At 38.0% G+C, this 22,822-nt stretch overlaps 1 protein-coding gene across 4 annotated transcripts in view; it reads right to left on the bottom strand.

The window, feature by feature from the left end:
• rnf111 (ring finger protein 111) overlaps nt 1-22,822 on the bottom strand; it is a 62,986-nt gene that overhangs the window by 14,397 nt on the left and 25,767 nt on the right. For all 4 annotated transcript variants that reach the window (XM_052090587.1, XM_052090571.1, XM_052090577.1 and 1 more), the window contains exons 3-6: nt 19,750-19,876; nt 2,914-3,071; nt 630-851; nt 183-520 (exon numbers count right to left, since the gene is read on the bottom strand). In XM_052090587.1, the coding sequence (XP_051946547.1) occupies nt 183-520; nt 630-851; nt 2,914-3,071; nt 19,750-19,876 (845 nt within the window). The remainder of the gene's footprint in view (nt 1-182; nt 521-629; nt 852-2,913; nt 3,072-19,749; nt 19,877-22,822) is intronic.

The raw sequence follows: 22,822 nt of genomic DNA on the forward strand, positions 1-22,822 counted from the left end.
ATGCTTTGCGTAATCAACATCTTATTTTTAATTTGTCTTTTCAGTGTATAAAGTAATAAGGCTTCTAATTAAAAGCACTTTCAGCATCATTTGCAAAAATAGGTTAAAATATCCTTGTCTCTTTACCTATAGTGATTACAAAATAAAATTTCTCGAGAAGAATGGTGCAGGTATGAAGTTACCTGGTCGTGGTACTGGTTGCTGCTGACCCCTCCACAGGGTGCAGGCATGGCGGCGGGCCTCTCCAGAGGGCAGCTAGACTCTGGGAAAGCCAGAGAAGAGGGGACCGGGTTGGTGTGGTGGTGGTGGTGGTGGAAGTGGTGCGAGTGACCATGGGAACCGGACTGCGGGGGACCGGACTGCTGCGTCGTTCCACCCTGTAGGCACCCTGAGTGGGTGTGCCCGAGGGAGCGGTGCCCTGAAGAGGTCCCACTGCAAGGGGAGTGCTGGGGGCAACAAGAGGGTAACCTGGGCATCGCCACACCTCCATTATCACCAGACAAATCCCTTCTGCTGTCATCTGATTGAGAACAATCTCAGGGTAAAAAAGACTATCCATAGACAAGACCATGTCTAGGTAATAAATGTCACTGTAACTTTGGATTTATAGCAGTATATAAATAGTTTACCTTCGGTGGCAGTGGTGTTGGTGGGGCTGGGTCCTGGGACTCCACTGTGGCTCTGAGCAGCCAGTGTGCTATCAGGCGCAGCCACTGAGCAGCTTCTTGAAGGACCAGGACCCTCCTGTGGTGATTCTGAGGTACAGGCATTATGGAAAGAGGAGAAAGAGGAGGAAGAACTGACCAGCTGTGGGTGTGTACTGTCGGATGTGGTTGGCACGACTGAGAGATCTAAAGATGAATCAACATCACACACACACAAACATAAAAAGGTAAGTCTTATGACTATTTTTAAATGAGCCAGTGCTCAGTTGCAACAAAGAACCTTAATAATAGTACGGTAAGTGTAAGGGTTTTCTTAACTGTAACTGACTACAAGATGTCTTTCACCAACTTTTGAACGTCAAAATGTATACATTTTCACACTTTGTTCCCCAAGTGGCCCTTTAGAACAGCTAGCCATTAACATTTCATTGCAAGTAATCCATCTGCTTTTCATAGCTGCAAATTAATTTCTCACTCCATCAAAAAAATGCAAATGCAATCATATCTCAGAGTTCTCTGTTCCCTTCCCAATAGCTACAGACCCCCAGAGGAAAAAGAAACAAAAACAACACCTTTTGACAGTAAATCAAACTGAAACTATGTAAATTGATTTTGTTTGACAAACTTTGAAATGTAAAAACATCTCACAGATCAATAAGATAACACTACACAGATTGAAATTCCTTATCCAGAATGGCAGTTTAATTGCTTTCTATGTGAATCTATGGGACTTCTGATAGCCTACATCTTGCATAACAGACACAACTTCATTACTTTGCCTCCAAATGAAATCTGAATTAGTCTAAATTACACAAAAAAAGGAAAGGGATGCTTTAGGTGTCCATCAGTCTGTGGCTGTTATACAGAGAATTGTGTGTCGCTGCAGATGGTTATGCTGCTGTGCACGCTGAAGCCATATAGATTAATAATTATTAACGCAGCCTGAACACAGGTGAGCTGCAATCCACAGCATTGAACAATACTAACTGAATCCACAGGATTCATTCCTACTCCCCCTCACACAAAGAAAGAGCTAAGGCTCAAAGAGAGAGAGGGAGGACTGCTCACAGTGAAAGATGAGTAGATTAGATGTGACATGCAATATTTCCCATACCCACGCAGTGTTAGACTGGGTGATCTAAATCTCATTCTCCCTTCTATATTCCAGACCTGAAGACCATCACTACAGCAGAGAGTCAGGAAAATGCTCATCAAATACTCATAACTCCCGTTACATTTTAAATAATGGCTGACACACATCAAATAATCTCTCCATCCATTTCAGGGCTCAGCAAAAGTGGACAGTGAAACTGTTTTTACAGGCTCTGCAAAGCATATTTGTGGTTTTAAAAGTTGCTGTTAGAGCTCTTGTATATGAAGCACTTGAATTTAGCAAGAGAAAAAGTCATGAATGGAACAATGTTCAAAAAGGCATTTTCAGGTTCTGCAATGAGGGGATACTAAATTCATATTGAGTTCCTGTTGCTTCTGACTCTGACTGAAATAACTGACTTAAAAAATAAACCAGGAACTGTTACTGTGTTATACATACTTAAGGTTCAAGCGACTTGTATTCAGAAAAAATCGGAAAAAAAACAAACAAAAAACAAACAACTACTTGGACTTTCAGGCAAATTAATAAAATACAATTCTTTAAAAAGCTGTTAACTTTTAAATATGCATACAGTATTGTTTATTGGTCTCTCATGCCTTTCAAATCCATGTATAAAATGCAATAAAAAAAACTGTCCGGCAATAAATCTGAATGGTTGATACATTTTTCTTCAATCAGCCACCTTGGCTCGTAGACTGAAAGTTAATTTCGGACCCTGATGACAAAAGAAGCACAGACTGAGAGAGAGAATGATAGAGAGACCTTTAGAAAAGGTACAAATAGAAAAACTAAGTGATTGAATTTGAGCTAGTCTACAGAATTAGTTTTTTGTTGAAAACGCAAGATTTTGCTACGTATACAGAGATTTTCGTAAAAGCTCTCTGGTATGCATTCTTTAGAAAAAGACGACATAAGGAAAGAGAAATGAATAGTGAATAGTGTAATTTGACGTCATTTCCAAGATGGTGGCAACCATGCGTTTTTTGAAGCAAAAAAAAAAAAACTTATGCACGAAAACGAGCTTGATTGCTAGAAGGGTCCGCATTCAAGTACTTGCACAACCTTTTTTTTAGCCTTTAGCGTGGACGTGGACTGAGTTTGTTCCATCTAAATGAACAAAAGATGTCTTCTTACCATCCTCGTCCATGGTGAGGTCCACCACCTCTCCAGCACTCTGTCTTAGTGGCTGGATGACAGTGGACAGGCGATGACGGCCACGCCCCTCCTGAGCCCGACTCTGGGAACAGCTGGGGCCCCAGTGCATCCTGCCATGGCTCCCCACTGAACGTGGCCTGCAAAACACACAGATCACAAAAGATGAGTCTTTTTTTATTGATTTTCTCCCCTTTTCATACACGCTGAGCTACCCAGGCCCCCACAACAGATACGTCTTAACATGAACACAAATTTGAAACAATTAGAAAGCAACACTAAAACTCAATCTGGCCTGGACTCTTTAATGGGACATGCACAGGGGCAGGCCTGTAGTTTTGGCCTGGAATTTAATTGTTCCCAGTGAGATGCAGCAGGGCATTACAGCAGCTACTTTAGCAGCTACTGGAATGATCAACTGGAACGTAAATAAGAGCCAGCTGACATATGAGCTAGAGCTGTTTTTCCTCTCACACACACACACACACACACACACACACACACACACACACACACACACACACACACACACACGTTGTGTTTCCATGTTTTATGGGGACTTTTCATAGACATAATGGTTTTTATACTGTACAAACTTTATATTCTATCCCCTAAACCTAACCCTCACAGAAAACTTTCTGCATTTTTACATTTTCAAAAAACATAATTTAGTATGATTTATAAGCTGTTTTCCTCATGGGGACCGACAAAATGTCCCCACAAGGTCAAAAATTTTGGGTTTTACTATCCTTATGGGGACATTTGGTCCCCACAAAGTGATAAATACACGCTCACACACACACACACACACACACACACACACACACTTTATAAACCAAAGAGAGGAAACATAACAGAGCAGGATTCCCCAATTATTTTTCACCAAGGGCCAAATTCTGTCAGCAATACAAAGTTAAGGGCCACGGCAGCTATTATTATTACTACTACTATTGTTGTTTTTATTATTAAAAGTGTAACACATAAATAATCTGATTTTTTTCTTAGTTCTTTTACTTAGTATTAGTAGCCTGTTTTATTTATTCAAACAACTATACACATTTTGTTTGTATACAGATACACAAAACTACACACTTTGCCTGCTGAAAAAAACAACAACAACAACAAAAATGTAATGAACAATCTGGATCTCCATGTCCTCCATGCGAGTCAACTGTTCCTGCTAATCTCCAAACTGGATCTACCCCCTGTACTTTCCCTATTTACTGATTCATTTATTAGACTTATTAGCATTATTATTGTTATTGTTCTTAAGGATAATATAACAAAGTATTGCAATAATTTTAATAAAGAAAAGACTGTGAGCCTATGTTTTCTTATATATTATTTAATAATATTAGCCTATGCATCATATTGTTTTGTTTACTGTACAATGATATTCTTACTGTGCACTAATCCAAGTGTATTTTTATCACAGTACCTTGTGTTATCTTATCCAGGCATTAATATATACATTATAAAAAGAATAGTTGACTCCAAGTGTCCATTTGGAATATACTCGTAGCAAATTACAGGTGCAAATATAAATAGGGCTGCTTTCCATTTAACTGTTAACATCCACTCGCTAACTCCCCCAAGCACTTCACCTTGGGGGAATCCCCGCTGCCATTTTGGAAGTCCATTCTACTTCGCTCAGTGAGCGAGGGAAGTTTCTGTTGACAGACCCTCAACCCCTCGATTTTGACAGAGGGAGCGAATCTACTCTGATGTACGCTTCAGGCAGCTCCATATCCCATAATGCAACTCGATTGTGACATGACAGTAGATTTCACTTCATAAACCCCACCCCCACACAACTCTAAAGTGAAGTTATGTCAATTAAGCTGTTTAGAAAAGTTATATTGAGTTTTAACAACATAATACTTGTAATTACCTTAAACTGTTTATCACACAGATATAGCGTACATATTGTGCTATAGTGTTCATTCTTATGTTAACATTTTCGTTTGTGTAAATCTTGATGAATCCTTTCTAACAATTCAATGTAATGAGAAAAAAATAAAAGATTTAAACATAAGCCTCTGAAATCAACCTCTGAAAACATTGTTTTCTCAGGTGCCAAAATCACTAAATAATTCCACAAATTTACATCAGCGATCAAAGGTTTAGGGTGTTCCAGTTGCCCATTGCACATCTTCCACATGTAGTGTACAGATACTCGTGCAACGTAAGCAGTGACGTACATCTGAGTCCATGAATGATGTTTGCGAGGGAAGGGGATCAAAATTTGAAATGGATGCAGCCTAGGACGCATATTTATGCAACAGCGCTCTTTACTCATCTCACTCGCATAAAAACACAGATGATATACTCCTTAGAATGCATCCCTCCTTAGGAATCCAGAGCAGGGCCACTCCTCAAGGCTGTGCTCTCTGGCGTAAACAGTGTGAAGGGAGGAGGAGGAGCTTGTGTGTGTGTAATGATTTGAAATGCAACCCTGCCATGGGCTGAGGTCATTAGCTTTCATCAGTCACACCACAGGTATTACAGCAAAATCAGAGCACTAATTAGAAGACCACTACATGCATGATTCTCCTCCAAACACTTGTTTTTTCTGTCTTCCTGCGCTAAACCAGGTGCATTTTTCATTTCATATAAAAGCAGCTCTTTTCAAAGAGCTCACTTGCTCATTAAAACCCACGTGAAGTCATAGCCTATATGTGGGTGTATCTCACAAAACCTGTCAAGAAATGTCCTATTGCCCACCAGAATAAATTAAAAAATAAATGTAATAAATTATATTTTTCATTTAGAAAATAAAATGAAATGTGCTACGGTGTCCTGAATATAATGTCTCAATGTACAAAATAGTAATGGTCCTAAATTTAGGCTGAAGTGTCTTTATGCTAAATATAACTTAATATTTGTTTATGATTTGGGATTAAATATGAACAGGACATTTTCTTGACAGGTTTCCTGATCATTTTTGTTTTTTACGATTTTATGAATAATAACAATAAAACATGTCAATTTTCCAAATAAATTATTCTGGAATTCTGCAATCACTCTTGGAATTCTGCATCCTGTGAGGATTTGATTCCATAGGAGGGGCGCAGTGGCCCAGGATGCCGTAAAGCAGAGTGTGACTGGGAATTGAGCTGTTCTCCAGGCTGGGATTTGGAGGCCCCCAGCCACTGTGTCTGGAGAGCAGGGAAGGCACCCTGCCTCCCAACACAACACTTTTGAACCTGTTAACCACAGATTGCATCATTAAAACATCAAAACAAAATGATTGCCAACAGACATGGAGGGCAGAGGGATTCTCCTGGGAGCAGGGGAGTGACTGACTCCAGAATGCAGTTTACTTTATATTGTCTTGGCAGTGTTAGTCATCTCCCCATTTTTAAATCAAATAACTGAAAATATGAAATAAATTCCAAAATATTTAGAGAAGCAGCTAATCTCAGCAGTTCATTGCAAAAAAGACTGACTATTAGTGAAAACATCCTAAGGCCTCATTCAGAATATATGAATTCAAACAAAACAATCACAGAGGAAACTAAATTGTATGTCATTATAAACAAAATAAAGGACACAGCGCGCATCTCAGCTTCCTTAATTTCCCACTGGGATAAACAAAGCACATACAGTACATGTGCATACGCAAGAAATTGTAATAAAAATCATTTTCAATTTTAACAAAAAACGCATGAAGAGAAACAGAGAAAACACGGAACATCACCATACTGGAAGTATCTCAATAGTAGAACTACTGATTTAGTATTCTAACAAACAGTCTTAAGTGGCTCATTGCTTTTATAAAAGAGAGTGGAAAGGCCAATATATTAAAAACACAAATGTAAAATAAAAAGTTACATAGAATTATTAGGGCCGGGTACTGGCAATGTTTTCCCAATTCCCTTAGATTCTAATGCACAAACTTTAGATTTGTTTGTGATTTATTTGGTATATCTTTGTTACAATGACAACAGGCTTGTTTAAATTATTACAAAATCACCTGATCATTACAGTGCATAAGATTCATTGTGACTGCAACAAGTAGACACAGAGGGGGACAATAGCGTTTCTCCAGATTTGAAACGAGGAGCATATTAAAAATCTACTGTCATCTACACACAGAAACTCAAAGGTCTTCTATGATGCCAAATGAATAATATATTTTTTTTAAATTACATAGAAGGTCCTACGTTTTGCTATTTTGTGATCACTGACTTGATTATCTTGATGAACCTGCACTGTCCAGCATTATTAACATAACATCCATCCCTACCACGTTTGGCTTCTTAAGCGTGGTTACATTTATCTTTGCATGGCGAAATTCTGCGGGCAAAGAAGGCGTGGGCGGGAGTTGAGCATGTTTTAAACCAGCAAAAACCGAATTGCCAAGCAGCCTCTTTTAAAAGGGTTAGTTCAGCAAAATTTTTTAATTCTCTCATCATTTACTCTACCTCTTTTTTGGAGATTTTGAAGTTCTGGTCACCATTAACTTGCACTGTTTGGACCTACAGAGCTCAGCCATCATTCTAAAAATCTTTATTTGTGTTCTGCAGAAGAAAGGAAGTCATACACATCTGTGATGTCATGAGGGTGCGTAAATGATGAGAGAATTTTCATTTTTGGGTGAACTATCCCTTTAATGCTGCACTTTACACTCTGGTTATTCACCTGTCATAGTTCATCAAGCTTAAACTCCACGCAAAATCCGTGAGGGGAAGTCTTCACCACCGGAAGTCCATCACACAAAATTCACAATCGCACGGAGATGACTTTATTTTGCCCACAGATTTTCGCTGTGCGAAGGTAAATGTGACCGTGTCTTTACAGGTGAAGAGGCTTTTCTCATAGGCAGACATAGCAAGAGAACTGGAAGGGGGCAACAGGGAGGGAAGTATAGCACAGAGAGTTGTCAGGAACAAAGTTACCTTCTTTTCAATTAGGGGGCAAACAATTACATAATGTGGTGTACAAGCAATGACCAATAGAAAAGAGGAGTGTATGTACGAAAGCTATGTTTGTGGGGGCAGTATGCCAGGATCAGCCATAGTCTCGGCGACAAGTACAGGACAGGAGGCAAGCATTAATATAAAGTTCAACTGATATGCGGTCACATAAACATTTACATGCGAGTCAGAAAACAACACTGCTCAATATCATAAAGTTAAAGGTAAATGTATTATAGTTCATAGTCAAAAAGCTTTGACAATGTAGAGACTAGGGATGTGCAAAGGTGTTAAGGATAATAATGTATATAGGCTCTGTTATGTTCACATGACCCTGATCAGAAGCCTTTTAGTGGTATATACAGACGGTAAGGGCAACACAAAATTTTGCCAAAATGTCCGTCTTGTTGAGGTATTCATGTAAACCGAGAAAGTGTTGTCTAAATTGAAAGTAAACAGCGGAGAAGAAAAAGAAAATTTCTATTAAAATGTTGAACTTGTAAGTGTTAATGTAAGATAACAGACTGGCTGCTGTCTTGTGTGTAATTATAATAAAACAACCACAACAAGAAAACACTCGATGCTCTTGACTGGGTAACTTTAGTAGCTTTAAAAATTATTAATGTATTATAATCATACAGTGAAGACCTGTAGTAGTTTTATGTTGCATTACATTCTAAATGTTTACTTGAATACTTGCGGGAACAGGACATTAAAGAGTCAAGAGTTTTTTTTACTGTGCTAACTGTTATGGGGCAGTGGTTGCTCAGGGGTTGAGGCTCTGGGTTACTGACCAGAAGGCCAAGTAGCACAGCCAAGATGCCACTGTTGGGCCCTGCTGACCCAAGGCGCTGACACTGCACTCTGACCCCAGCTTAGCTGGGATTGGTTTATGTGACATCAAAAAAATGTCACTGTATATATGCAAAAATTTATGTATAATGTGTGACAAAAATAAAGGGTTCTATTCTATTCACTGTAAAGCACAGCAAGTTATAATGGAAGTGGTGGTCGCGTAGTGGGCTAAAGCACGTAACTGGTAATCAGAAGGTTGCTGGTTCGATCCCACAGCCACCACCATTGTGTCCTTGAGTAAGGTTGAATCCAGGTTGCTCCAGGGGAATTGTCCATGTAATGAGTGCACTGTAAGTCGCTTTGGTTAAAAGCATCTGCCAAATGCATAAAATGTCAATGTAAAAATGTAAGTTATCATCATGCATAAAGGCTCTCAAAAAAGTTGGGTCTTTCATCCAATTTGATAATTGTGTCTCCCATTAAAACCACCACCACTAAAAATATTAATCTAAGTAGTCAAGTCAGTTGTTAGACAACTAGTTGATTAGTCGACCGCCCTGGCACATCCCCAGTAGCGACACACTTCATGTAGATTCAGACATTGGTGCTGGGGAATACTGGAGCCTGTGTATGAAACTACTCTGCTCTTTAACTGATAGAATCATAGTCTGAGCCAGACTCTTGGGACTCATCTCTAATTACCCAGGAAGTGCAAACGTATTGTTGGAATTCTTCTGCCTGTAAGTCTCACAACGGCGGGCTTTGAAGTGGGAGGGCTCAGAGTATGCGATCAACACTAGCATTTTCCTGAAATGTGTGTAAAGGTCAGAGGAGGGCCTCTGTGCAGAATTTGAAAGTGAGTCTTGACATATTTTTTGGGGGCACTCTTAATAGTATGCAGCTATTCTTTTCAGTAAAAATGACCAAACAGAGGTCCATGCAGAATGCGTCAAATGCCTAGAGATGTCTTGAACCCCTGTGTGTGGGAAGACTAAGTTAGACCAGCTGCTGCACTTAAAGGAATTTGTTGGGTTTAATACAAGTTAAGCTCAATCAACAGCATTTGTGACATAATGTTGTTTACCACAAATATTTTTTAAAAAGCACAAAGTAAAGTGAATGAGGCCAATTCGTATTTGTTAAAATATTGTCTGTTTCAAAAGTATAGCCTCAAGATGTAAAATATATAGGTGTTAACATGATTTTAGTGTGATAAAATGACTTACTAACCTTTTCTGTTTAAAGTTATAGCCAATTATACTACTTTGTTGCCATGACAACGTAAAGCTGAAAACACTAAAAATGACTATTTAAACAACATTACAGCTCAAAAATACATACGTTTTAACAGACGAATGAATGTATGTGCTTTTATAATATTATCACATTTCTTTAAAATTTTAAAACCCTACAAAAATTGGCCGCATTCACTTCCATTGAAAGTGCCTCAAAGTAAAATGCTTCTTTTTTTAAAGAAAATGAAGGACATGTCAAAATAATTTTCAGTGGTAATCAACATTATGTAACAAATGCTGATGATTTAGCTTAAAGGGATAGTTCACCCAAAAATGAAAATTTTCTCATCATTTACTTACCTTCATGCTATCCCAAATGTGTATGACTTTTTTCTTCTGCAGAACGTAAACGAAAACAAATCTCAGCTCTTTAGTTCCATACAATGCAAGTGAACGGTGGCCAGCTCTCCAGTAGTTAAAAGTAATGTCTTCTATAGCAATATGATTTGCTTTGGGTGAGAAACAGATAAGTATTTATGTCCCTTTCCAATATAAATGTTCACTTCCGCTCTTACAATGTGCATTCATGAGAGGACAGAGTTCACGCTAGGGTGGCAACGGTATGAGATTTTCACGGTATGATAACCGTCTCAGAAAATATCACGGTTTCACGGTATACGGTATTACACAATTACTATTATTAGTGAAAACAGAAGGTTTATTTATTTATTTTTGAGCAAACACTTTATTATAATTGAAACTTGAAACCATTTATTTTATTGAAGTATGTGTAAAAAAAAGTCTCCCTTTTGAAAATAAAATAAATAGAAAAATAAGAAAGCAAACAGAATTATAAACATGATAAAAGAAATATCATGTAACTATAACATGTTATATAACTAAAGCATGTTAGTTTACATATTAGCATGTTAAATTAACTACTAAATGAAAAATAACATCAGCTGTGTGAGCTTTTAAAGTAATGTCCTATGATTATTAACAGTTAATATATACTGTAGGTGCGTGACAGCACAGCCAGACTGCTCCTGTCTGTACCTTTAACTCAGTGGTTCTCAACTGGTTTTGCTTCAGGACCAGATTTTACATTGGACGTCAAGTGTCGACCAGCCATAGATTAAACATAACCTGTATATAATGTATCCTGGGTTGCATTTCCTTTTATGTTGCAAAGTTTTGTTCATGGTTTTCCAGTACAAGGACATGCATCAAGTGACATTATTTTTGTTGATGATGTCAACAACAAAATCTACAGGAAGTTTTCTCTCCCCTTTTAAAAACTGAAGAGCATATTTACTTATATTAGCCCATTATTATCCCATTTGTTACCTAATATTAAATATTTATACACATATTACACAGAAGGAAAGGCTCCTCATTACCATGGTTAGGTCAGTGTGCTAGTCTTAAATAATAGTAATAATAATAATAATAATAAATTAATGTATTTATGAAAAATAAATACTAGCTGAAACATATCTTGAAAAGTTAACTACAACTGCCACTTTTGATATAAAATGAGGTCTTTAGATTATTTCAAATTAAACAAACATTTTGTCAAAATATAACAGTTACTTTTACTCATGTAAAATCGTGAAACAAATTTGTAAAGGTGATGTGTGTAATTCTTAATATTTTAATACATTTTGGTAAAGGGGCCACATCGGGCTTTAAGTAGTGCATAGGGGGCCACATTGTATTACTTTTAAGATACAATGTTCTGCATTGATTTGGTTTTTGTAACTTTTAAGCCCAGAAATACTTGTGTACTCAATTTTCTGAAGTGTATCTGTGACTAATGGGACTATTCTGCAATTGTATTCTGTATTGCTCTACAAAGATAGATTCTTTTTTATCAGGCATTAAAAAACTGAATTAAGGCTGAGCTTATACATTTATTTTACCATCTCTACTTCAGGGGTCTGTTATAATAATAATAAAAAAATGTATAGAACATTTCATGTTTGTTGCAAAGCAGGCGAGTTTACATGTTTTTTTCTAAAACTTTACCCGTTTACATGCTAAAAGTGCCATCTCCTCGATGGTTTCAGCACACAACTGAATAACACAGGCTGCATGAATATGACAAATGATTACTGCAAGAGTTAGATTAACATACAGGTGCGAAGGGACATCAACGTTTCTAAATTGCACAAATAAAAAATACAAATACATATTAGTCTCTGGCTTGCTTTTGCTCGCATGTCAGTGATTACCCCTCCGTGTGTCAATGATGCCGAGATCTACTTTCATATATAATTTAATCACTGAGAAGGTTTACCTGCTAAATTAGTAGCACCAAACATCACAAGCAAGGACACAGAGTAGCCGTATAACACTTTTCCTTGAGCAGAATATTGCACTACATATCGCTAAGTTTTTTCAAATGGGAAAGCGAGACGTGCATGGTTGCCAGATTGCACAAAATAAGTATAACATTAGGCTAAATATTTCCAATTTGCGCAAGTATAAATCCCAAACTGGGGGTGTTTCGTCTCTTATCTGGCAACCCTGATCATGTTAAACGCTTGTGGAGACGTGTGACGTCCCAATGCAAGTTAACTAAAATATCCAATGAAAAAAAAAAAAGCTTTTACGATAAATTAGCTGCAGGCCACATTAAACCATGTGGAGGGCCTGATCCAGCCTGAGGGCCATAAATTGCCCATGTCTGCTTTAGCTGTTTGCGAGATTATCATTAAATCTGACTCGGCAGTCCTAAATAGTAGATCACTTGCGTGGCCGCCGAAATATCTTCAACCATGGAATTGTTCTTTCCCTGCTGTCCACAACCCAGTCCGAATAGACCAGTTGAGAAACACTGCTTTAACTCTCACACAATCACACTCTCTCACACACACACACACACACACACACACACACACACACACACACACACACACACACACACACACACAAGTCAGACCCCCTCAACTGGCTTCTCTCTGACATTTGCTCCGCTGCATGAGTGTGTGTGTCGCAAGTTGACGAGTCTGACAGGCAGACGAGGAAAGGAGATGCGCATGTGCGATTCTCCGTCCAGTTGCATTGTATTCTCAATACCGTAGAAAAGCAAATGAACATGGTATTCAATTTTCAAACCGTGGAATACCATGAAACCGGTATTTCGCTGCAACCCTAGTTCACGCAGCCTCTCATGTGACTTAAGCATGTTGGCATGTTCATGCGAGAACTGACACATCGGTGATACAACCGGAAGTGCAGCAAAGTTTATTTACAACAGAACACTGTACACAATCTTCATTGGTTTTGCTTTCATTTGAACATGCTCATTTGACAAGACCACAAGAACCCGGCCCAGTGACTGAATTATGTTTTTAATCATGTTTGATGTGCTTCTTAGTTGCTGGAACCATTAACTCAGCAGGGAAACCTGTCAGTCAAGAAATTAACAACCTCCCACTGGCAGAACGTAAGGCATGATCCGTTTCTAACCTACTGGACAGCAATTATGAAAATTAAGTTTACACCTGAAAATCGTTGAAAAAATACAAATAGAAACTCAAATGAACCCTGTTGCTCTACATTATGACTGTTTATAGTAATCTAAAATCATCAGTAATATTTTATAACAGAGTATTTTCCAAAACATGTTTACAGATAGCAATATCACCTCTAGGGCTCACTCAATCAGCTTTAAACAAACTGATGAAGAAAGCCAAACAAAAGCTAATAAGAGAGGTGAACAGATAAACAGGTTTGAAACAGGATCCGGGGGCAGATTTAGGGTATAGAAATGAGAAGAGCAGGCACAACTAAAAAACAACCTGCTACCTGCATCCATCCCACAGAAAGAGATTAAGAGAAGTTTAGATCTAGTCTGGATCATTCGTGCAGTCTTTTTTGTATTTATTCACAATGGTGATTCTCATGAGATTCTTTGTTTTAACAAATGCTGCCATGAAGTCTAAACATTTTTCATATTTGAAAGTATTTTTTAATTTAAATGATATATTTTCCCCCTTAATATAAGTTGAATAAATGAAGAATACTGAATCCTAAAAGCAGAAGTGTGTATTTTCTGCACTACTTGTGGCACCAAATGTGATTGCAAAAAAATAACACTGAATGCAAACTACACCTATTCTCACAGCTCAAATGTGCACACACATAAAGACCCTCATTTTCCTCTGACCTTGGCCACGTGATGTTTTCCTGCGCTGTAAAGCCTTTCCCTCCCCCATCACTGAAGTCCAGACCAAGCCACACCACAGTCCACAGCACAAACACAGCCTGCAGTTCAGCATTTACAGTTACAAACAAACAACCCCACATTCCTGCATACCCATACTAACACACACACAATGCACACGCACACTTGTTTTGCCATCCTCATTTTCATCACTAAAGCCATATTAAAGCAGAATTGCATGATTTCAACAGCATTCCAGTCCTGTTGTGTGAAGAGGGATAACGGTCCTCTTGACCTTTAGAAAAATAAATTAGATGGCTGATCTCCCTGGAGCACAGAAAGAGAGAAAATGTGTGCAAGTGGAGGAAGAAAAATCTAATAAAAAAAAAAAATCTATGGTGAATGTCATTCATACAAATCGTGGGTGCTGGTAGGGGTTGTGTCATAGGATATGGATATGTTCGGTTTTCTCTGGCTTGCCTGCTACACAAATGGACAACCCAATACAAACAAAGCAAAATCAGCAGGCGAGTCAGAACGTTTATGATGTTTCAAGGCAAGTCCTGGGCAAATGTCTGCCTCAAGCTCCTCCAATAAGACATTCTTTAACACCCAAATACAAGCACATGGCCAGCAGGCAGGGCATGGACCCACACACAGCTACCATCATCTGCAGAGACAGAGGGAGCTCTGGCATGTCATGTGACTAAACAATGGACAAATTGACTCGCATACATTTTTTCACCCTCTCTTTGGACCCGTTCAGTGTGTATACTAGCATATTGCTTACTGCATATTAAGAAGCATATACTGCATACTGTATTACTGAGAAGCACATACTGCTTACTGAGCAGCATATACTGCATACTGAATACTGATCAGCATATACTGTATTCTAAACCTGGGCGATAAACCGATCTTGATATTTATTCCGATAAAAAAAACATTATATCGATAATCAGCTTTTTAGTAATTTTCGTTATTTAGCCTGTGTTCTACATATAGACGATCAGGTGCATGCCACTAAAAACGCAAGCAGTTCGGCTTTCTCAGACTGTATGAAGTTGCTAGCCTTGGCTGCATTGCAAACGCTTACCGTGCGTTCACACTAGAAGCGTCGAGAGCGTCAAAATTCGCTCTGGCTGCCCTGCCTTCAACGCTCGAGGACGCTCTGACGTAGTTGAAATAGGCGGCAATGTTTGTTCAGAATGCTTTGTTTTGTGAACTATATTTAAAGGGGCCGCAATTTAAACATCCAGACATGTCGACCATTTACTTTTTGCCGACCTATCAAAAGTAGCGTATATCCTCATGAACTCTTTAAAATGTGAAAATAAGAAATCGATCGATGGCAGAAAGTAATTAAAATTATAGTTGTTTGTTTTCAAAATAAAATACATTTGTAATAATAACTGTGGTCTTGGTTGTTTTATATCCCTGTAAGCAAACAGGGACAGATCATATATTACTGGGAAACCCGCCAAGGCAATAATTAGTTTCTCCTCCATTTTATCTTCGGAACGAATGTTTGGTGGGAACCAAAGTTTACACTGTTGTGTTCGCTAGACTTTGCAAGAGCGGAGCACTTCTATATTCCAATAGGTTGCTGCCGAACCGTGTCACAGCTCATTACCATAATGTTGACTGCACTTGAACTTTCATCTGACGCCCACACCGCCCAAGACTCGCCACGCCGCTTCTCGCCACCGTCTGCTGGCTGTCATTGAATTTGAATGACTTCCGGTCGATTTGACGCTCTCGCCACCTCTGGTGTGAACGCACGGTTAGGCTACGCCAGTCACCACAGTCCAACTCCGGGTCAGGACCCCGGATTGATTCCATGTGGACCACAAGATATCATGGCGACGGTTGGACCATCTCATCGTCTCTTGTGAGCAGCACGACAAAACAAAAGTGCTGTGTACACCAGCTCTGATCTTTCTGCGCTGTATTCTTGAATTTTTTCTCTAGCAACGAACACACCTCATTTATACCCTGTCCCACTCTGCACACGTTGCCTTTTTCCCCCCGCATGTGAGTAGACATGAGGCCCCGCATAAGTTAAAGTGGTTCCAGAGTGTCTTTTGACCATAATGTTTTTTCCTTCTAATTGTAGCTTTATTAATCAGCATGTTATGAGCCTTTAATAACAAATAGATTTCTGTTCTAATTTTGTTAAATAAATCTGATGTCATCATCTCTGGCATGAATGACAATGAAAGACAATAAAATTACTTGTTTGTACCCTAGTCTTTCTCAACCACCCTGAAATGATGAAAATATAAAATGGTCCATTCATCAGACTTTTACATTTTCTCTCAGGGATACTCCTGAACCCCCATACAGTATCATTCCTTACATGAGAGAGAGAGATAATAAATAAGGGAACAAAACAAATGTATTCACACACGATGTATTGACAGCGAAATACCCATCTGGTAGAGAATGCACAGATGAAGTAGGTTCTTTGCCAGAGAGATGTTGACAACAGTTGTAAAACCATCTTTCAAAAAGTTGACCAACACATTTTAATTGCTCTTACTTTTTTCCAGTTTCATTTGAATTTTTAGTTAAAATAAATAAAAATCAAGTTCAAAGTTTGAAATCAAGGTGTCTTGCTTTATTGTGAAGGCTTAACCCTAACCCTACTTAATGAAAATTACCCCATAGTACCATCTAGCATCCAACCAGCGGTAATACGTTGGTAGTTCGTCAGTTTCCTGTGGAGTTTTTTCTGAGAACAACCGACCAATCAAAATATGGTCGACCAAGATTCTTCTCATTGACTAAGGTTTGGTCGACTATCGGGGGCAGCACTAATACTAACCTACTGCTTACTGCTTACTGAGCAGCATATACTGTATACTGCCTACTGTGTAATGAGCAGCATTTACTGTATACTGCCCACTGTGTAATGAGCAGCATTTACTGTATACTGCGTACTAAGTACTGAGAAGCATACACTGCCTAATGCATACTAAGCAGAATATACTGTATACTAACCTACTGTGTACTGTATACAGAGCAGCATATACTGTATACTGCCTACTGAGCACCATATACTGTATACTTCCTACTGTGTACTGAGCAGCATATTCGGTCTACTCCATACTGAGCAGAATATACTGTATACTGTCTACTGTGTACTGAGCAGCATATGCTGTACACTTTCTTACTGCGTACTGAGTAGCATATTCTGTATACTCCATACTGAGCCGAATATACTGTATACTGTGTACTGTACAGTGAGCAGCATATTCTGTCTACTGAATACTGAGCAGAATATACTGTATACTGTGTACCATATACTAAGCAGCATATACTGTATACTGCCTAATGTATACTGAGCAGCATATACTGTCTACTGCATACGGAGCAGAATATAATGTATGCTGTACAATAAGCAGCATTTACTGTATATTGTCTACTAAGTACTATATACTGGGCAGCATATACTGTCTACTGTGTACTGTATACTGGGTAGCATATTCTGTATACTGCCTATTGCCTACTGTATACTGATCAGCATATACTATGTACAGCATACTGAGCAGAATATACCATCTACTGTATACTGTATACTGAGACTGATGTGCATTGAACAAGCACTGCATGGACATCTTTAACTGTTGTGCACTGCTACCATGTCAACAACCGCGTACCCCGCTGAAAGCATTTAAAGAATATAACACATCATTAGATCTGCTGTTTCACAGCTGTTCAAATGCACTTTGGATCACATAATTTATATGTATAAATGTTTTCCATCTGAAAGGACTAAATATTAAATGAAACAAATGACAATAAAATGCAAAGAAATCTCTTCAGTAATCAAAATGCTTTTTGAATGTAACTGTATTCTAATTACCAATGAATTAAATTGTAACTGTAGTGGAATAGTTACTTATACATGTATTCTGTTACTCCCCAAACTTGTCGACCACTACTGTAAACTACCTACAGCGTACTGTATACTTAGCATCTTATACTCGCAAATAAATATGGTTAATTTGCAGCCAATTTTGAGTACACTTTTGATTGAAAATAACAGTTGATTCAGCGTAGGGTTCATTCATCACACTGAAAATGTAAGATCAATTGTGCATTGTGGGATACAGTATTACAAGCAGTGTGCTTTGCACTATACTGCACATTTTGGCAAATGTAGCAGGTTATCTAGGTATTACATGCATACAGACAATAAAAACAATATGCACAGAGCAGTTACTATGCTATTCCAAAATAGGGATACACCGATCTCAGATACTGACATGTTAGTCAGTTTTCCAGCACTCTCAGTGCAGAGTGTATTATGTGAACACTCCACACAAAATACATCTCAAATGTAGATGCTCTATAGTTAGGTTCTCTTAGAACCTGCATTAAAATCAGCACCAGAGGACCATTTCCCCAGATTTTGAAAGTGAGAATTTTAAAACTACTATGAACTACACACAGAAATTAAATATAAATGTGTGAATGAACAGTGAACTGATATCCTATTACAACTAAAGTTAACAAAACAAGTGATGTCCAGATATGAGATAAAAAGACTAGTTAACATTAATTTTTAACTTAAGATATTACACATTTTTATATGTTCCACAAACTGATGTATAAATATTCTAAACTGATTAGGAAAAACAACAACACTGGTATCAGACCGGGAGATCCCCGAGTTCAGGTATCGGAAATGTTATCCGGAGAGAAAAAGTGCTATTGGTGCATCCCTTTTCCAAACACAGCTTTGGCAGCCATAAAGGGGTGGCCAGAATAATTTCTGGCAGCAGTTAAAGGAGTAATGGAATCAATCAATGATCCTCAGCTTGGGAACAGCCGCCTCAATAACAATTAAGAGAGAAACGGGACACAGAATCCAAATCAAGAAATAGGAGGGGACACGGTTCAGGAAAAAACATCATATCTGATTAAGATTTTATCAGATTCCAAAGTGGAGACATGCAGAGAGTTCCATCTAACATAGTTTGGGTAAACCAAGCCAAAATACTGGAAGCTGTAGCATTTGAAAATGAAACGCCATGCAGCAAGTTCACTAACACACCGTTAGCCAGTTCCCTGTGCTACAAATACAAATGCGATGAACATTCAAACTTAAAAGATAAAATGTTTGTGCTAATTCAATTTTTGTCAATGTCATTAGAAAAATGCCTGAAGAAACTATCACACAACACGATAAATGCAATTTGTTTCAATTTTAATTAACTCAAAGGAAATATTTACAACACTCAATCAGCACTGTACTAAACTCTTTTAACAAGAATGAGTAAACATCCAATTCTATAGGGTAAGAAGAGGGTCTTGTTTGATTTTGCTTCTACTGAGAGTGGAAAGGGCTTTAGCGCTGATATGGGGCTCCTTCTCTAAGTGCACAGTAACAGCTGGGAGCTCTGTGGAATGCCTTCATAACACTAGAGACTGCCAGCTTTATGTCCAATCCCGTATGTGCCATCTTATCTGGACTGTGGTACCAACAGCTCCTCACTGGGAATTCACAGAACCTTGAACAAGCTTGAAACAGATACTGCAGTTCAGACAAGACTCATACAATGTCCAATGAGGATATATAGGTTTGTTTCACCAGTACTTATACAGTAACTGTCCTCCACCAATGTTACAATACTTGCTCAAATCCTTTACAAATCCACCTAAAAACACGCTCGTTGAGGTGAAAACATACCTGAAGGCATCTCCAACGGTTACGATCTCCACTTCACTGTCTGTGGAGGTGACGTTGATCTCCTCGCTGACAGGCACTGCAGGTGCAGGAGTTGCTTCAATCACAACCACGTCCTCATCCAGCACACCTGTGTACATGTAACATGGAAAATAACCTCATTGATGGTAACATTGAAGCCATAGAGCAATGAAACCTTTAAACAATATGTATGCACCAAACAAATCTACATTATACAAAGCACAGTTTTGATACTGGATAAAGAGATTTTAAATGAGCAATCAAGAAGGTACATGTTTTTGTTTATTTTCAATAGTATGTACACTTTTTCAATAGTATGTCTCAGTTTTAAATTGCATATTTATTAGATAAGGCAACTTCACAGACAAAGCAACATGATTTGACTACAGCATAGGATTCACAGTAAGAGATTTATAAATGCATTTTGCACAGTTTATGGGGTAATTACATAAAACACGATTTTTCACAACAAGCAAAAAGCGGGGTTACAATTGAAGTAAATGATACCATTTTTGGAGGGTTTAAAGACAGAAATGTACATCTTATTTTATAAAAGCACTAACATTAATTCTTCTGTTAAAACTCATGCATTTTAAAGTTGTTTAAATTGACATTTCACAGTCGTATTAGGGTTTGTGGCATTACGTTGTCATAGCAAAGAACTTGTCAAATTGGGTATAATGTTTCACAGAAAAGGGAAGCGATTTAATCACTAAAATCATGTTAATGCATAGTTTAGGTTTTGTGGCTATACTTTTAAAACAAAGTTTTTCAACATTTACAGATTGACCCCATTCACTTCCATTTTAAGTGCCCTATAATCCAGATTTTTTCTTTTCTCTTTAAGGAGGGTCATAATATACAATATATAACAAATGCTGTCGATTGAGCTGAGCCCAGAATATTCCTTCAATGCTACAGTACTAGGGCTCTGATATTAATCTAGAGTAAAAGCAATGTTACTCTCAGTAGCTACAGCTGTTTAATTGATGGTGGTTTTGGTGCAGCAATGGAGCCAGCCAATGCATCATCCAAATGTGTTTAAGTGAGGAGTGTGTGTGTGTGTGAGACGGAAATTAAATGTAGGTCAGTCAAAGTTGTGCTTTGCAGTGTGCTGGCGCAGGTTTTTGTAGTAAAATCGCTCATCTCTCATCTGATTGGCTCACCAGTTTGACTTCTCATTCCTTTTTTAACTCCAGGTCTGCCTGGATTTGGTGACAAGAGGCCCAGTTTGTGTTCAACATAACATTCACAAACATAGTTTGTACATGTATCAGTACTACTGACAAGCAAATTCCACTCATTCTCCATACTCTCCAGACAACAACATCTTAAGTACATGTGAGAGGAAATAATGGAAAACACTGATATTAATTAAAGGGATGGTCCACCAATAATGAAATCTCACTCATCATTTATTCACTCTCATGCCATCTCAGATGTGTATTATTTTATTTCTTATGCTGAACACAAACTAAGATTGTTAGAAGAATATTTCAGCTCTGTAGGTCCATACAATGCAAGTGTCACGATCCCATGTTGTTTGTCCTGTGTTTCTCACTTGTCACCTGTCCTAAACTACACTTCCCATAATTCCCTGCCCACATCACTGCCAGCAGTCATTCATTGTTCTCACCTGTGTGTCGTTTATTAATTATCCTTGTATATTTTAACCCTGTTGTTTCACCATTCGTAGTCAGTTGTTAAGTGCAAATGTAATGTTTATGTCTTGTAGATTCTTGTATGTGTTCCTGCCTGAGCCCGTCATGGATGTTTCCCCTCGTGGATGTTTTGTTTGTTCCAGTCTTGTTTGTCTTGTTATTTTCAATAAAGCTGCACGTAGATCTTCATTCCTCGTCTCCCTCATAACAGCAAGTGAATGGTGGCCAGAACTTTTAAGGTTCAAAAAGCACATAAAGGCAGTGTAAATGTAATCCATACGACTCCAGAGAAATCATCAGAAATGATATGACAGGTGGGGGTGAGAAACAGATAAATATTTAAGTCCATATTTAATATAAATTCTCCTCCCTGCCACATAGGTTGCGATATGCACAAGAACGTGAATCAGAAAACACATTCACTTGCATTGTATGGACCTACGGAGCTGAAATATTCTTCTAAAAATCTTTGTTTATCTTCAGCAAAAGAAAGTCATACACATCTGGGATGCATGAGGGTGAGTAAACCAGAAAATTTTATTATGAGCTATGGTAACACTTTATTTTGATGGTCCCAAGTAGATTTTTAACTGACAGTATGTGACTATTTAACTGACTATAAATTACTTATCAACTGGCTTGCTATATAGCTAGTAAACAATGTTTGAACAAACATTCAGAGACTATAAATAGCATGTACAACAGCAGCAAAATAACAGCTTATTGACTGACTTGCTATAGCTAGTGAACATTGTTTCAACAAATATTCAGTAGACTTTAAGTAGCCTGTATATAGATTATATTAATGACCTACTTCATTATTGTTGAGCACATCAGTTCATTAAAAGGTCATTAATAAAGATCTATATACAGGCTAATGAAAGTCTACTGAATATTTGTTAAAACACTGTTTACTAGCTATAGCAAGACAGTCGATAAGCTGTTATTTTGCTGCTGTTATACAGGCTATTGCCAGTCTACTGAATGTTTGTTGAATCACTGTTTACTAGCTATAGCAAGTCACTTATAGTCAGTTAAATATCTACTTGGGGGCCATCAAAAGAAAGTGTTATTTTAGCTATCACTTTAAAGGGATAGTTCATCCAAAAATTTAAATTCTGTCATAATTTACTCACCTTCAAGTTGTTCTGAACCTGTACGACTTTCTTTTTTTAGTGGACTACAAAAGGAGATATGGCAGAATGAAAACTTGAGTCATCATCCTTTTTTCATTGTATGTAAAATAAGATGAAAGTGATTGGTGACTGAGACTAACATACTGCCTATCATCTAATTTTGTGTTCTACAGAAGTGTCTTATGATAATGGAACAACATGAGGGCGAGTAATCGAAAACAGAATTTTTTTTTACAGAACTATCTATCCCTTTAATAA

The sequence above is a fragment of the Xyrauchen texanus genome, chromosome 2, assembly GCF_025860055.1.
Source record: "Xyrauchen texanus isolate HMW12.3.18 chromosome 2, RBS_HiC_50CHRs, whole genome shotgun sequence".
NCBI lineage: Eukaryota > Metazoa > Chordata > Actinopteri > Cypriniformes > Catostomidae > Xyrauchen > Xyrauchen texanus.